The sequence below is a fragment of the Terrapene carolina genome, unplaced genomic scaffold (assembly GCF_002925995.2).
Source record: "Terrapene carolina triunguis isolate 2854851 unplaced genomic scaffold, T_m_triunguis-2.0 Scaffold67, whole genome shotgun sequence".
Lineage (NCBI taxonomy): Eukaryota > Metazoa > Chordata > Testudines > Emydidae > Terrapene > Terrapene triunguis.
In genome coordinates this window covers 29,338,107-29,352,754 of record NW_020664418.1, presented here as the reverse complement: position 1 = coordinate 29,352,754, position 14,648 = coordinate 29,338,107, and the positions used below count along the sequence as shown (strand labels likewise).

At 40.0% G+C, this 14,648-nt stretch overlaps 1 protein-coding gene across 2 annotated transcripts in view; it reads right to left on the bottom strand.

The window, feature by feature from the left end:
• Positions 1-1,897: 1,897 nt before the first annotated feature.
• ONECUT1 (one cut homeobox 1) overlaps positions 1,898-14,648 on the bottom strand; it is a 27,502-nt gene continuing 14,751 nt past the window's right edge. The window contains exons 1-2 of one of the 2 annotated variants that reach the window (XR_003369638.2): positions 5,848-6,041; positions 3,024-3,103 (exon numbers count right to left, since the gene is read on the bottom strand). Coding sequence is in view for 1 of the 2 variants with exons in the window: in XM_024199676.2 (XP_024055444.1) it covers positions 2,811-3,103 (293 nt within the window). In the remaining variant the exon portion in view is untranslated. Of the gene's footprint in view, positions 3,104-5,847; positions 6,042-14,648 lie in introns of those variants that run through there. The other variant, XM_024199676.2, reaches the window with a different exon arrangement.

Sequence of the window (14,648 nt, the reverse complement as noted above, 5' to 3'; positions counted from 1 at the left end):
GTGATTAGCATATTGCTTACAGGAAGGGTGACTTTGTTCTTAATGGCTTATAAAAACAAAAGGTTAAAACATGTTTAAACAGATGTAAGAAAACCACTTTTAGGCTTTAACTTGTGCATCAATTTGTGTGTGTCTGTGTGTGTGTATACATAGCAAGAGATCCTGAAATTGCATATTGGGTGTAAATTCAATGCTGGTATGAAAGTTATCTTTGGTTTCAGCAAATAGTCTCAAGACACATTACAATGGAAATACTAAAAAAATGTGGTAATGTACTTTGAATTTCCCTGCATTTTTAAATTCTCAAGTTTTAAATAAATAAGGCTTTCTTTCTAAACTATAAGTAAGTTACAAAGCAGTGTTTTCCTGGAGAAAGCAAAATGTTAATTATGGTTGTCCTCGTCAATATTATATTAATGATACTGCATTTATAAGATCCCTTAAATGTGAGGTTATGTCTTCCTATTAATTTTTCCACTTCAATTATGTCTAGTTGGGAACAGAGCTTTTTAAAAGAAACCGTGCTAGAATTTAAGGTAAACTAGAGACTCTAATATTCATGGAACACATTTCATTAGACAATTGCATTGTCAGTTTTTTAAAATGAGTTTAACATAGGAAAAATTTTGAGAAATATTTAGTGACAAACATCCTGTTCTCATTTAACATTGTTTTAATAAGGAGATATTTCAGTTGCGTTTTAAAATACCTATTTGTAATTATAACTAGATAGCCTGAAACTTGACCAAACATGGTTAACTTGGGAAACAGATGGTGCTGCAAAGTTGCATAATTTCTTAGTCTTTAGTATTTTATTTGGACTTTATCACAAGAAAATAGAACCTGCCATGATAACATATGTTGGATTCTAGTTTACCTTGATTTTTTTTTTTTAAGCTACAGGTATAAGAAAGATTACAGATTTCTTATCCTAGCAATGGGACATATACCTGCATATTTGCTCACTTTAGAATTTGGTATGCTTAGGAGATTTGCTACAGTAATTTGAAATACCAGTTAGAGATCTAACAGGCACATGTAAAATATTTTCCCCTCTACTCTAGAATTTTATATGCAGATGTTGCACTGCTTTCTTTTTGATTTTATCACAATAAGAATGGAACAATTTCATTTCTCTGAAAGTTCTGTTAGCAACAGAGCACTTAAAGCTTTTCAACTATAAATTGTAAACTATTTCATGCATTTTCCTGGTTAACAGACATGCAAGAAAGAATGTACTGGAATAAAAACTTAACCTAGTAAGCAGGTACAAACCCACAAAACAAAAGGCCATATCCCGCTCTTATAGAGCTCCATAGAAGTTTTGCTATTGACTTCAAGATGTGCCCCCCACCCTAAAAAAAAAGCACAAACGTAATCTTCTTGGAGCTGCTCCCACTGAAGTCAACAGGAGTTTTGCCATAATCTTCAATGGAAAAAGAATTTGGTCCCAAAAGCACATTCCTCCACGTCTCCTTCTACTCCTTTTCTCATTAATGGCCTTTTTATCCATAGACTTCAATGTCAATGGGGCAGAATTGGACGCTGTAAATTTATTCACATTTTTAATTTTGGTGTACAAATTGAATTAAATAGAATGGAATATAATGTTTGGAATCTAGATGATATTGCTGGCTGGGAGATGTACATAAAATACATTAGTAGGGAAAGATGGTCTTTTGACACCCTTCAAGCAGATGACCCTTCAGCAATGTCAGCCAGGAACAGTGTAATAAAAGTATGCCTACATGGCAAATATCACATCAGCCATACACACAGCTGTAAAGCCACATCCTGCTCCTATTGAAGCCAATGGCAAAACCCACTGACTTCAGTGGAAGCAGGATCCCACTATCAGCATCTGTGCTCTGACACTGTGACATGAGCTGCTACTCCTAAAATGACATTCTTTCTTGCCAGTCTTGGAAACAAATATTAAAGTGGTTTAGTAATTGCAAATAACAGTCTTGATTACAGGTTTTATGTGTTATACAGTTAGATTAGTTTATACCTATAACTCTACATAGTATTTTGTGTAAAAATAGCTTTGGAATATTAAAATCATTGCAATAAAATACCTGCAATATAATATTAAATGTATTCTTTGGTAGCTAGTCGATTTTTTTAATGGATGGAATATTATTTCACTTTTTTTTTAAATCTGAACATTCCTTAACAAACAAAGAGAATGCACTGGTTTAGGTATCATTCAAAATTTCTTTGCCTAGTTTGAACTTGTTTCCAGGTGTTGCACTAGCGAAGTTCAAACGATAAAACAGCAAAAATCACACTACCGTTCAATGAATTCAGACGACTCCACGCTATGTTGGTTGTGCTATGGCACAACCCTTTCTGAAGACGAGCCCTGACTAAGTCCCTAACCACTGGTGTGTACACAGTACGGATACACCATACACCTTCATGGCAATATCTGTGGAAATGAAGAGCCATATCTGAAAAGATGTCCATTCAATGACAAGAAATCACTATGCTCCAAACCACTAAACAAGCCAAATACGGTGAAAATGATCATGGATGAAGGTGTAAGACCAGTGGTTTCTTTCGTTTCTCTCTGTTTTTTGTTTTGTTTTGTTTCTTTTTTTTTTTGCAAGTCGTCGTCCTACTAAAGTGTGTGTCTCAGAACAAAGTCAAAATGCAGGTGAAATAAGTCTTTGGTTTCTTTGGACTTATAAATAACTTTTTTTTTTCAAATAGTTCTAAGTATAAACCTGCTATCTTGAGGTCCTGGTCTTTATTTATTTATTTATTTTTAAAGCTTTTCCACCGAGGTTTAGTTCGTGGTTACTCCTTCATGCTTTGGTACAAGTGCTTGATGAAGATGATGAATTGCCTGAATTGGAGCTGCCCTCGTCTTGCCACTTATCCAGACTCCTCCTCCGTGCATTCATGAAAAAGTTGCTGACGGTGCTCAGCTCCAACCCTAGCTGCTGGGAAATGGTGATTTGTAATTCTTTGGATGGACGCTTATTTTCCTTGAATATTGCATGGAGAGTTCGACGCTGGACATCCGTGAAGACCAACCGAGGCTTTTTGGGTGTATTCCCTCTATCTTTCCCATGTTCTTGTTCTTTCCTCTTGCATGCTGCAATAAAACACAGGGTATGTTAGAGTTCGGACTGAGAGAGCATTGGAGAAGATGCTGCTAATGCAGTAAACAAGTTGGAAATAACATTCATTTCATCTTAGATCTTCCAAATTTAGGGATGATGTCTAAGTTTGGGTAAGTCAGATCCTTCTACAGTCAGCCCCTCTTGGACCTACCTATATTCACTTATGTATATATAAGTGAGTTTGTGTTGGTGTAATTTACATGCTGAACAGCTAGATGACAATACAGGAAGGTGTAAGATAGAGGAGGGTATGGCATTCTTTCATGAATTTGTACATTCTTACATCCACCCACCAGCTGATTTTTTTCACGACTCATTTCACTCATCTCTTATGGCCCTTTGGAGTGTGACTTACATTAATTTAAATTCCCAAAGACTCCCTTACACTCAGACTCGGTGGGTCAAATTCAAAGGTGATATGTAAGGTTTGGAGTGAGGTGTAGCTTGCAGGTTGGTCAGTGGATGTGAGTCAAAGTAAGTCTCAGGAAGTCAGAGTCTAATTAAGTTTAATGGACTTTTGAGGGACTCAAAGTTGGTGTACCATACATATTGAGGGACCTAGTATATTATACTAGTTTAGTCTCCCTTAGGTTCATCTCTGAATTCGACCCACAGAATCCCCCTCCAAGTGGGGAAGGGTGTGGCCCTGAGGAAGCCACGTCTAGGGGTAGTCCCCGGCAGTCTGGATCCAGAGCCATGAGGCCAGGGAGCTGAGAGGAAGCTGCTGGAGTATGGAATCAGCACAAAGGCACCTCACAGTTGCCTGACATCCTACAGATCTCTAGGGCTTCATGATGTGTGAGGGTGGCTTCTCCATTCCATGGAGCAAACCTCATCCCCCTGGCAGGACCATAAGAAAGAAACACCAGGAGGAAATCCCCCCACATCCTTGACTTCTCCCAGGGAAGGGGTAATCTGGCCTTTTATTCCCCAATAACATCCTGTGAGGGTCACAGATATGCTTGTAACCATGTTGACCCAGACTTACTGTCCTCTTTTACTTTGTTGTATAGAGAAAACATCTGTGGAGGGAAAGGCACTCTATAATTGTCTGTTAAAATGCTACAATTGAGGCATTTAACCTTTGTAATGCCCAGTAATGCTGGCTGTATAACTATGTATCATCCCTGTAAGATGAAGTGGAAATTTACGGATTTTTCAAGTCAAACTTTTCCACATTTTTGTAATCTTTCTTTTTTTGTTGTCTATCCATTTTCTGTAGCATCTTTTAATTGGCAGTGGAACAAAGAACTGAGAGGAAACAGGGTTGTATTACACTCTTGCAGGCCAGATAATTAGATATTTTGAACAAAATAAATGACCTTGTGACACCCAGAGCAGTGACACAATAAATCTTGGTTACAACATTTCCATGCAATTCCATCTCTCTTTCCATTCATGTTTTTTGGTGTTGTTTTGTTCTGTATTTTTAAAGTGAATATAGCACCTCTGAAAATGCTGTATTGAAAGACCTGGAGATTATCCATTGGACAGAGACAGAAGGGGCGGTGGGAATGCAAGCTTCCCTTTCATTCCCCAGCAATTATGCCTCATTGCTGACCTGGAGGGACCACCTCTAAAGATAAAATTAAAGTTCCTCCTCCATGCCCATTCAGTCCTCATTTCTGCTGAGCTCAGTACCAGCTGTGCTCCTAGTATCCCAGTATGGCCACCCATTCCCTTAGTATTGGATTGAGTGGATCAGATTATTCCACTAAAGCCCCCAGATATCTCGTGTATTGTCACTCACAGCAACCTGTGCATGAGGCAGGGGATAAGGGCATTTCAGTTCTCTCAGCAGTGAAGTTTTTGAAGAAGTTACTTGTCAATATTTATTCCAGTTACAGCATATTTGCTCGGTTATGACACACTAGTTAAATGGACAAAGATTCAAAAATTTATATAGTTGTTTTGAACTAAAAAAACATTTAAAATTCAAACTCCCTGTCCTCTATGACAATATACCATTAATATGTCAAATCTTGTGTTTTTCATTCAAGCAAACCCTCACTGAAGTTATGCTTTGTATATTAATTAATTAATTCCCGGACAAAAGATGGAGTTGAAGTTGAGAATATATATTGATAACCTAAGAGTTTAAATACCCTTGCAAGAATGTTGTATTATCTATTAACAAACAATAAAAAGCAAAGAAATTCACAGTAAAGAATAAACTTTAGCAAAACCTCAACTATTTGAAAGTATGGAAATTCACAGTAAAGGCATCCAAAGAACTTAAACTGCTGCTGTAATGACCCCATTGTCCATCCTTACCTTTGCCCTTGTAGTGATGCCCCGAGGGGAGTCAGAGAAACAAACTTTGAGAGAAAATTAAAAACAATTTCATTTTCTCAGAATGCCCCCTCTCTAATCTGTCAATGGTTGCTCAAATTCTGACCTGTGCACAGATGTACTGTTCACTGATGAAATAATCATTCGTTATAATTTTTCCTGGTTGGACAAATAGCATTAGAATCACAAGACAGACACACAGCAGTAAATACAGAGTTGGTTTATCTGCATATATAAACCTCGTAGTTCTAGGTCACACAAGTATAGGACAGTCCTCCAGAAATATGAAGAATAGCAGAAAATAAACATGCATTGCGAATCTGCCTTGTAAAGCTTGACATCTTCTTGATCTTTGTGGTTCCACCCCATACAAGTTAAGTTTCCTAAATAATTCCCTAGAAAATGGCCCATGATTTGAAAATACCTTGTTCCTGAGGACCTCAGCATCTGCACAAGGCCTGAGGTTCTCAAAACCTATCGCTGCTGAGAACACAGGGATCCAAAAAGTTTAAGGTACTGGGGAGAAAACATAAAATATTAAAATTGTGATTAAAGATCAAATAAACATCTGTCACTTTCCAAATTGTTAGAACATTCTTCTCATGCCCTAGTATAGGCAGCATTTCAATCTGCGAACAAATTAGTTACTCCATTCAAAAGTTGTAAGGGATCTTGGAAGCAGAGCTTAGAACCGAATTCAAAACCCAGCCTTAATTATGGGGCTGCTACCAATGCTTCCAAAATTAATTTAATGGTGTTCAGTTTAATTGAAAGTTCCTCGCCTTGGCTCTACACCTATTAAAATGATAAAAAGTGCCTAATGCAGCACAATATTGTAGATTGAATTAGACTGATCACATAATACACCATCAGACCTGCCAACAAAACCAACAAAATAATAACCCCATATTTTACCAGCCTCTCCCCACAGATCAATCCCCATCCATGTGCCCAGGAAAAATGGTAGGCTTTGCAGAATGGCAGGATGATTGAGAAATCCAGAGTGTGATGGATCAGGAAGGGAACATATTCTAGAGCCAGGGAACTCTCATAGAAATCACGTGACAGATACTTCCTAATTTAAGTTGAGAAAAAAACTCTCTCTGGTGCTTCCACTGAGCTCATCAGAGAAGGCAACATTCAGTTGCAGTCCTCTCAGGAAAGTGATATAAACTTTTCTGACATTCTTACTATTTGATCCTGACATTCTTCCTATTTGAGTAAAGTGTGGTTCTACTCCAAAAAATAAGCCAGTTAAAATGCTCACAGGCTGGATAGTACTTACTGAATGAGCAGCTGTTCGATATCTTGTTTTAGTCTCATTATTCAATGTGTGGCCCCATACTTTATTTACTGCACGCTATTCAAACCCTCTCCGGATATTAAATTATTAATTACCTCATCGGCTTTTCTCTGGAGCTTATCACTATAGTATCCAAGCGCTTCACAAATATTAATTTATTTTCACAATACCCCTGTGAGGTGACGGGGAGGTATTATCCCCCTTTTACAGTTGCAGTACTGAGGCACACAGAGATTAAGGTCAAAAGTGTCCACTAATTTTGGGTGCCCATTTTGAGACATCTAGGACATGATTTTTCAGAGTACTTAGCATTTTTATTGCACTGTCTACGTTCAAAGCACAGCTCCCACGGACCTTAGCTGCAGCTGTGAGTGCTCAGCACTTCTGCAAATCAGAACCCAGGGTCTCAATTCAGGTTCTCAGAAAATGAGAAACACATAATTAGAAATCATCTCTGATGAGTCTGATTTAAGTGACTTGCCCAGAATCACCTAGGAATTCTGTAGCAGAGGCAGTGATAGAATCCAGTTCTCCAGGGCAGCATTCAACTGCCTTGACCATGGACTGTCCTTTCTCTTCCTGCAGTTCCCTGCCTCATTCACTACACACCTTCCAGCGTCTGCAATGAATGAGGCTGGTGTTCAAGAAATAACAGGCTCCTTCACTACACATCCCTGATTAATCCCCAGACCACAGTCCATCCTGTGCACTGACTGAGGCAGGGGTCCTGTGGAAAAAATAGTATATGATCATGTAATTAAGGACTGTATCATAATGTATATGCACAAGGAGGCTGAATTAAGGTTGCAAGGGTAACCCGGTTTCTGACATTTCCTACCTTTTGAGTGCTTGACTTTGCAACATTAATCTTTCTTTAAAATGTAGATTTTTGTGTGTAATTTCCTAGGTTTTTTAAAAAAGCAAAATAAAAACACAAATTGAATCGTGTTGAATTACATTGACTCCTACATGGTTCAGCATCAGAGTTAGAACCTTTAGATCTATAACACAGACCTCTGCTACTTGAGCTAACAGAGTAACTGATAGCAGTAGTAGGTTGTCTCCTCTACGTGGACCTGGACTAGTGAAGAATCAGACACACACTTTGCCAGACTGGTTTCACAGATATCTACTGACAGCAGAGGTATGGTGAGACTCAGAATTTTTGGGTCCAATACCTGTTTCTGGAGGGGAGCATGCTTTAGAGGGCACAAACTCTTCTGCCCCCCTCCCTGAAGTCTGACCCCTCCTGCCCATGTTCCTTCCAGCCTGACCCTGTGCCAGTCCTGTCTCCCCATCCCACCACAACTACTCATCTCAGAAGGGCCAGATTAACCCATCACAGGGCTCTAGGTAAACATACACTTCTAATGTGAGTGCCACTCACTCAAATTTGGTCTGGCCACACCTCTGTCATGACACAGGGGCAGCCAGGCCAAACCTGAGTGACATTGTGACTTTGTGCATGGCCCTCCTCCCCCCACGAATTTTGGCCCTAGGCATGGGTCCAGTTTGCCTATGCATTAATCTGGCACTGCATCCCAGTATCCTCTCTGCCCCCACCTCCTCATCCAGTCTCAGTCTCCCTCCTCAAGCTCCTCATTCCAGCCTCCCCACTCAGGCTCTTTGCCCAGACAATCCCAATATCTTCTCAGCATGACTTCCCCCACCACAGCCCCAGATCCTTTCCCCAATCTACTCCCTTTCCCTCCCATCCTTGGTGCAGCTTTCATCCCTTCTGCATTTCAGTCAAGCTGATTCGTCCTTTTCCTCTCCACTACCAGGCTGACAGCATGGGGCATCAAGACCATAGAAGTGACAGTCTCTCCACTGTCACTGTCCAGTGCCCATCAAGACCATAGAAGTGACAGTCTCTCCACTGTCACTGTCCAGTGCCCAGCATCACAGTGGCCCACAGATGTCCTGCTCTGCAGAGCCCCTGTAGCCCAGGGATGGAGCATGCTCAGTACAGATGGAATCTCAGCGAATTTAGTTGCCAAACATTAACAATACTCGACTAAGCATGTGTGAACTGACTATTTTTAAAGGCTTTTTTTAGGTAGTTTTTCACAGGGTTGGCAAAAGGCATATCCCTGCCAGCAGGCCAGCCTCTCTCCACCCCAGCCAAATTTCAAAGACTTGCTACAAAGCATGGGGGTGCTAGGGCTTTTCAATTAAAGGGTTGTAAGAATTTTTTAAACAGGGACAAAACAACATATTTCCCCCTAATCTGATTCTTGGAATCAGCTGAACCAGCTGCTTTTGCTGCAGCTTTAAAAAAAAAAAAAAAAAACATTCTGAAGCAGACATCCAGCATAGAGAAATTCATCCTGAATGGTTACTGTTTGGCAAAGTTATAAGCAATTGAAAACAGAGTCTTATAATGGGATGTGTCAACCAACCTTAATAATAGGTGCTGATACCAGCTTCACCTATAGTATAATTGTCAGAACTGTCAGCTAAATTTTTATGAGAGGATGCTCTTAATTAATAACTGATGCTTGATTTTTAACATGCATTGTAAATGTAAATATAGCTATATAATTTCATCTGTTTATATAGGACCCAATACTAGGACTATCTATCTGGTGCATGGAGCCTGCAGCTACAAATATGTCCTCTGAAGCAGCTGTGGAATGGTTAAATCACCATCTATCTCCTCTCCCTTCCCAGAGGTGATCTGCCAGCCAAGGAAAGGAAAAGAGAGGGCCAGGGCTAGACACAGATCTACTCCACATGGGGACTGTATATGAATTCTCTAGTCCCCATCCATTCGAACCCAAGGAGTGGGTACTATTCTCATCCTTCCCTTCTGCCCCTCCTCCCCTTGCACACTGGGCTGGTATTCCCAGGACAAGTTATCAGCCCAGCGCACAACATGTTTACATGGGCAGGTGCAGCGTATACATTCTATACCGGTGCATAAACCAATGTCGGGATTTCTAGATGTTTGTATTTCATTTGTGGCATTTTGCTTTAAAATTCAAGACATTTAATTTTAAAAACAAACACATTTTCCAGTTTTGTGCGAAACTGGGTTTTTTTGGGAGATCTCACTGCAAAATCATTGGTACCGTAGGCAGCTAACGAGAGCTTTGCAGCTTTGACATTAGTGAAGTGAACTCATTCCTGGATCTCTTGATCTTTGGGCATCCTGAGAGACTCATCTCTTTTCTCCAACCTTTGAGGGTGTGGGGGGACTGAGATATAAGAGGGTGGTCAGATGAGAAGGAGATTTTATATTTTTTAACTAGACCAAGCAGGCAAAGGGTGAAATAAAAGGGAACATTGTTATCCCCATTTTACAGAATAGGAACTGAGGTGCATATATATTAGATGACTTGCCCAAGGTCACACACTGAATCTGTAGCAGGGCCAGAAACTGAACCCAGAACTCCTGAGTCCCATTCCAGTGCCTTAATCACCAGGTCTTACTTCTTTCCACTTCAGAAATGCAGGATGAAATCTTAGCCCCACTGACATCAGTGGAAATATCCTAAATCATAAGACAATTTTAAAAGGTGGGTGGACATTTTTTGTCATTACTTTAAAAAATCATTATTTTCTTCTGTATCTTTTGGTGCAAAAGAACGACTGTACACTTTAAATGTACTAAAAAGAAGTCTCCAATGTTTACTGTACAAATTTGAACTCTCATTCATGTCTGTGCAATACCTTGTAAATTCTTGGTATAGCTAGAAAACTACAGCAGGGAAGTTTCATTAGCTGTACTAACAAAGGTCCTGATACAGCAATGCACTTCAGCTAGTGCTTAACTTTAAGCATGTGAGTAATCCCAATTTTATTCAGCAAAGCACTTACATGCTGATACTTTGCCCTGCTGGTGACATTGCTATGACCTTCTTCTAAAGACAAAAATACATAGGCCTTCTTTTTCAGAAATGCAATATACTACGATGGTCCATCTTTGTCAATAATGTGTCTAAACTTTCAAACTGATTGACCTAAAAAGCACAGTAGAGAACAAATGCATTTAGGCCCCCAATTCAGCTAATTTTAAACATGTGTGCTACTCCCGTCTATTCAGACAAGCATATACTTTAAAACTATAACTTCACAAACATTTAGACAATCTAACATGGTCTTCTTGATCTCTTAGGGATAGATCCAACTCCCATGGCAGTCAGAGGAAAGACTGTTATTGACTTCCATGGAAAACAGATTAGGTGAAATTTTCAGAAGTGCTTAAGGCACTTAGGAGCCTAAATTCCATTTAAAGCCACCTAAGTGGTTTAGACACTTTTGAAAATTGTACCCACTTAGTTTGTAAGCTCTTTGGGGCAGGCACTACTCTTATTTTCTGTGCCTTATACAGCACCAAGAACACTGCTAGTACTAACAATAACTAACAGTGATAATGAAAAACAATAATAGGTTTTCCTTAAGACCATTTTCTCTGTTCTATAGCCAATCAATCAATTTTAATAATAAATTGTAGCTCTCAAATTGCCAAAGCACAAATGTAGGGCTGGGGATGAAACAAATACTCCAAAATAAGAGCCTGTCAAAAGTAGCAGGATGGTTGTTTCCTAACATGAGTGATGGTAAATGGAATCTTTTACCTGTGTGTCACTGGTTCAAATCCAGTCCAAGGTAGTGGGAAGAGGAAGCAGCTGCATCTCTCTCTCTTCTGGGCCAGAGTCTTTTTTCTTTAAGCAGGCAAAGCTAATCACTGAAGGCAGGGCTTGCTTAAAGACTGATACATTAGGCCCTTTCTGGACAACTATCAGGCCTTAGTGTCCTGGATAGTTAATCCTGTACTTTTATGAGCACTATATTTTATGAGTAGCAGAGAATGACACTAGAAATCATTTGGATTCATGTCTTTAACATACACCTACCCAGAAGCAGTTTAAGTTTTTGAGTTGTCTGACTGGTACAAACAAGACAGATCCTGAATTCACAAAAATGCTTTCAATTTAAAACCACTGGGATGCTGCACTTTTGTAGATGATCACGCTACGATTGTATCTCTCTATCACAATGTTGGCATGTGTAGCATAGCTGGCCATTTCCCCATGTCATCCAATAAAAAGAACGGTGCCTTTTGTTTCTAGCATTGCCTGCAGCTGAGTGATACCCCTTGAGCTGCCATTTGAAAGATTCTGAAAAAAGCCTGTTTAAGAAAAAGGCAAAGCAGAATATAGAAAGCAAGTCACTTTGACTCCAACACTCTGTGTGTGTAGCTAGGACAATGTAATATTATCAGCGTCACAAGGAGACTTATAAATCCATGGCTGAACTGTGGCCTCTTCTAGTCACTTCCATCTTTCTCTGCCCTGAGCAACAGATATTTTTGACACTTGCAATTCTCCTGATTCAGTCCATCCATCTATTTTTGTCTCCTTTGTTCCTTCTAAGTTGCCTTGGGGATTTGACTGACTTAACTTGCCAAGTTTGGTACCTCTTATTAAGGCCCAGTTGCCTGTGAGTGGTACAGAACTTCCTGCTGCACCTACTGCTCACTAGAATGGGAGCATTACACCATTTGTCAATGCTCTTTTAAGCTTCTTTTTAAACAAGGAGTTGGGCTGATTGTACCCCACACAATGGGACCAACCCTGGTCCCATTGAGGTAAATGGCAAAGCGCCTATTGACTTCAGTGAGAGAAGAATCAAGCCCCATATGAAAACTCAGTAATGAGATTTATCTCTCTCAGTTCATGGGATTGGGGGTAGAGAAGTAGATATTTTTTTCCATCTGCACTGGAAACTAAACTTTTCTGTGGGTCCAAAAGCCAAAACTGCAGTAGGTACATGTTGTGCTGACTGCACTGCCCCACTCAGAATATCATCCCTAAGGGGAAATTTGCCTTTTTAAAGTCTAAGAAAAAACAAAACAGAACTATTTCCTCACTGCCCACTTTCAGGAGCAGTACAATTCTCTCTCTCTCTCTCTTTCTGTTATACCTAAAACATATAAACAAAAGTGACAACTTTCCTTCCCTTCTGGATTTTCAACTCCTAAACACACAGAAACACAACACAAAGACAGAAAATATCAAAAGGAATCTGCCCTCTGCTTCAGACACGTTATAAAGAGACAACACCATGACTTCCACTCTGCCACAGCTTCTCCTTTTGAAAATTTGGTACTCAGGGTCAAGATGGAGAACAGAAGAAACTATATGGACAAAACTTGTACTGACTTCTGTGAAAGCTTTTGAAATCACAGGTGAGCTGCCACTGAAAGAAAAGTTGATCAGCCAATGGCTAAAAATGTTAACGGCAGTGACCGCACTCTTTCAGATATAAAATGGAAAAGTGTCAAGTTCTCAACAACTCAATGAATGGAAGGATTCTGGAAATATTTTCCTACAGAGCTGTGCCCTGATGGATGTAGCACTGAGGGTAATTCTTCCATCTGAGTGCAACACAACATGGCAGCAAACAGAATTCTATTGCTCAGCTGTTTCTCTTTGAAAAGCTCTTGCAGTTCCATCAGCATCATAGCCTGATTCTAGCATATAGCAAATAGAAAAACCAAGACACATTGTTGGTTTATGCTTTGGTGGATTTATTTATTTGTCTGCTTACTTTCTGAGATGTATGTATCAATGCAACTGAAGACAGATGTATGCAGATATACAGCTCCAAATATGGTGATTTCATATATCAATTTTTTTTTAATTTTGTTAAAAAGTAGAAGTGGACTGGTGGTGGGATATAGTGTCTTTCACCTCAAGGTGATAGGACATGTTTTCAAACCTGGCCCACGTCAATGGTGACCACAGATCATTATTGTTTGATGGTTGTTTGTGTCCTATATTAAATAAGGTAGTGGTCTCAGTTCAGTTTCTGGTGGGCAGGTTCACATCACACTAATTTCCATTGCATTTGTCATGTGGTCGCACTTGATACCAATTAGCAGCATGGCTGGAAGTTTCAAAAGTATGCTATGGATTGAACGAGCATGAAAACTGAAACTTCCCTATCAACTCTAGAGATAATCTTCCTGAAATACCTTAGTGGAGCAAAACTGGGAAGTCTTGCAAGCTCTCCCTACGTTGGGATAAATAATGTGCCGGTACATGGTGCCTTTGATCCTGAAGATTCCAAAGATATTTTTACAAACTATATCTATGTGCTTTTCTATGCACATTACCCATGAGTGTGGAATTCTGCATGATATCCCAGGCTAATGCCAATAAAACCCTTATCTCATATTAACATGTATTCTGCATATCCTATGGAAAAATTATTTTAGGAATGTTTTAGAGAGTTTTCAAATGTTTTGTTGGAATTAATTTTTCATATTCCTCGGCTTGTAAAGCCAGATCCGTTAGTTACCCTGACTTATGTTCATGAAGGCACTCCACATCACGATACCTAGATGCTTAGAAAATCACAGGAACAACACTGCAACTCACAAAGCCTGAGTCAGGCGCCGAGATTCCCTATACGATGAACAGGCTTCTCAGACTGAAAGTCACAAAAGCCAGCACGCTAGGTGGAGAGCTGCCTAAGTTAGCCAATGGGAGATGCCAATGAGAGAGATGTGTGCTAAGCCCCACCCCCTCACAGAGATAGGCACCTAAGTCCAGGCTGCAGGGAGGCACCTCTCTCTGCTAGCAATTTTCAGCTGTGAACCCATCTCTTGGAGTTAGGCGCCTAAGGTGTGTTGTTACAAGAAGCTGGTGGGGTGGGTGGGGGGGGAGAAGACGTTTCTCATAACCTTTAACCTAGTGGTTAGAGCACTCTCTGGGATGTGGGAGACCCTGGGCTTAGTTTCGCACTCCACCTGATGAGAAGAAGGGAATTGAACAGGGATTCCTCACTGCTCAGGTGCATGCCATATCCATTGGGCTTTGGGACATTCTGATGTGGGGCTCCTTCAGTCTCTCCAGTTGAAGCTTTTCCACTGTGGATAAATAATTGAAGAGTCACTAGCTGGGTAAGTG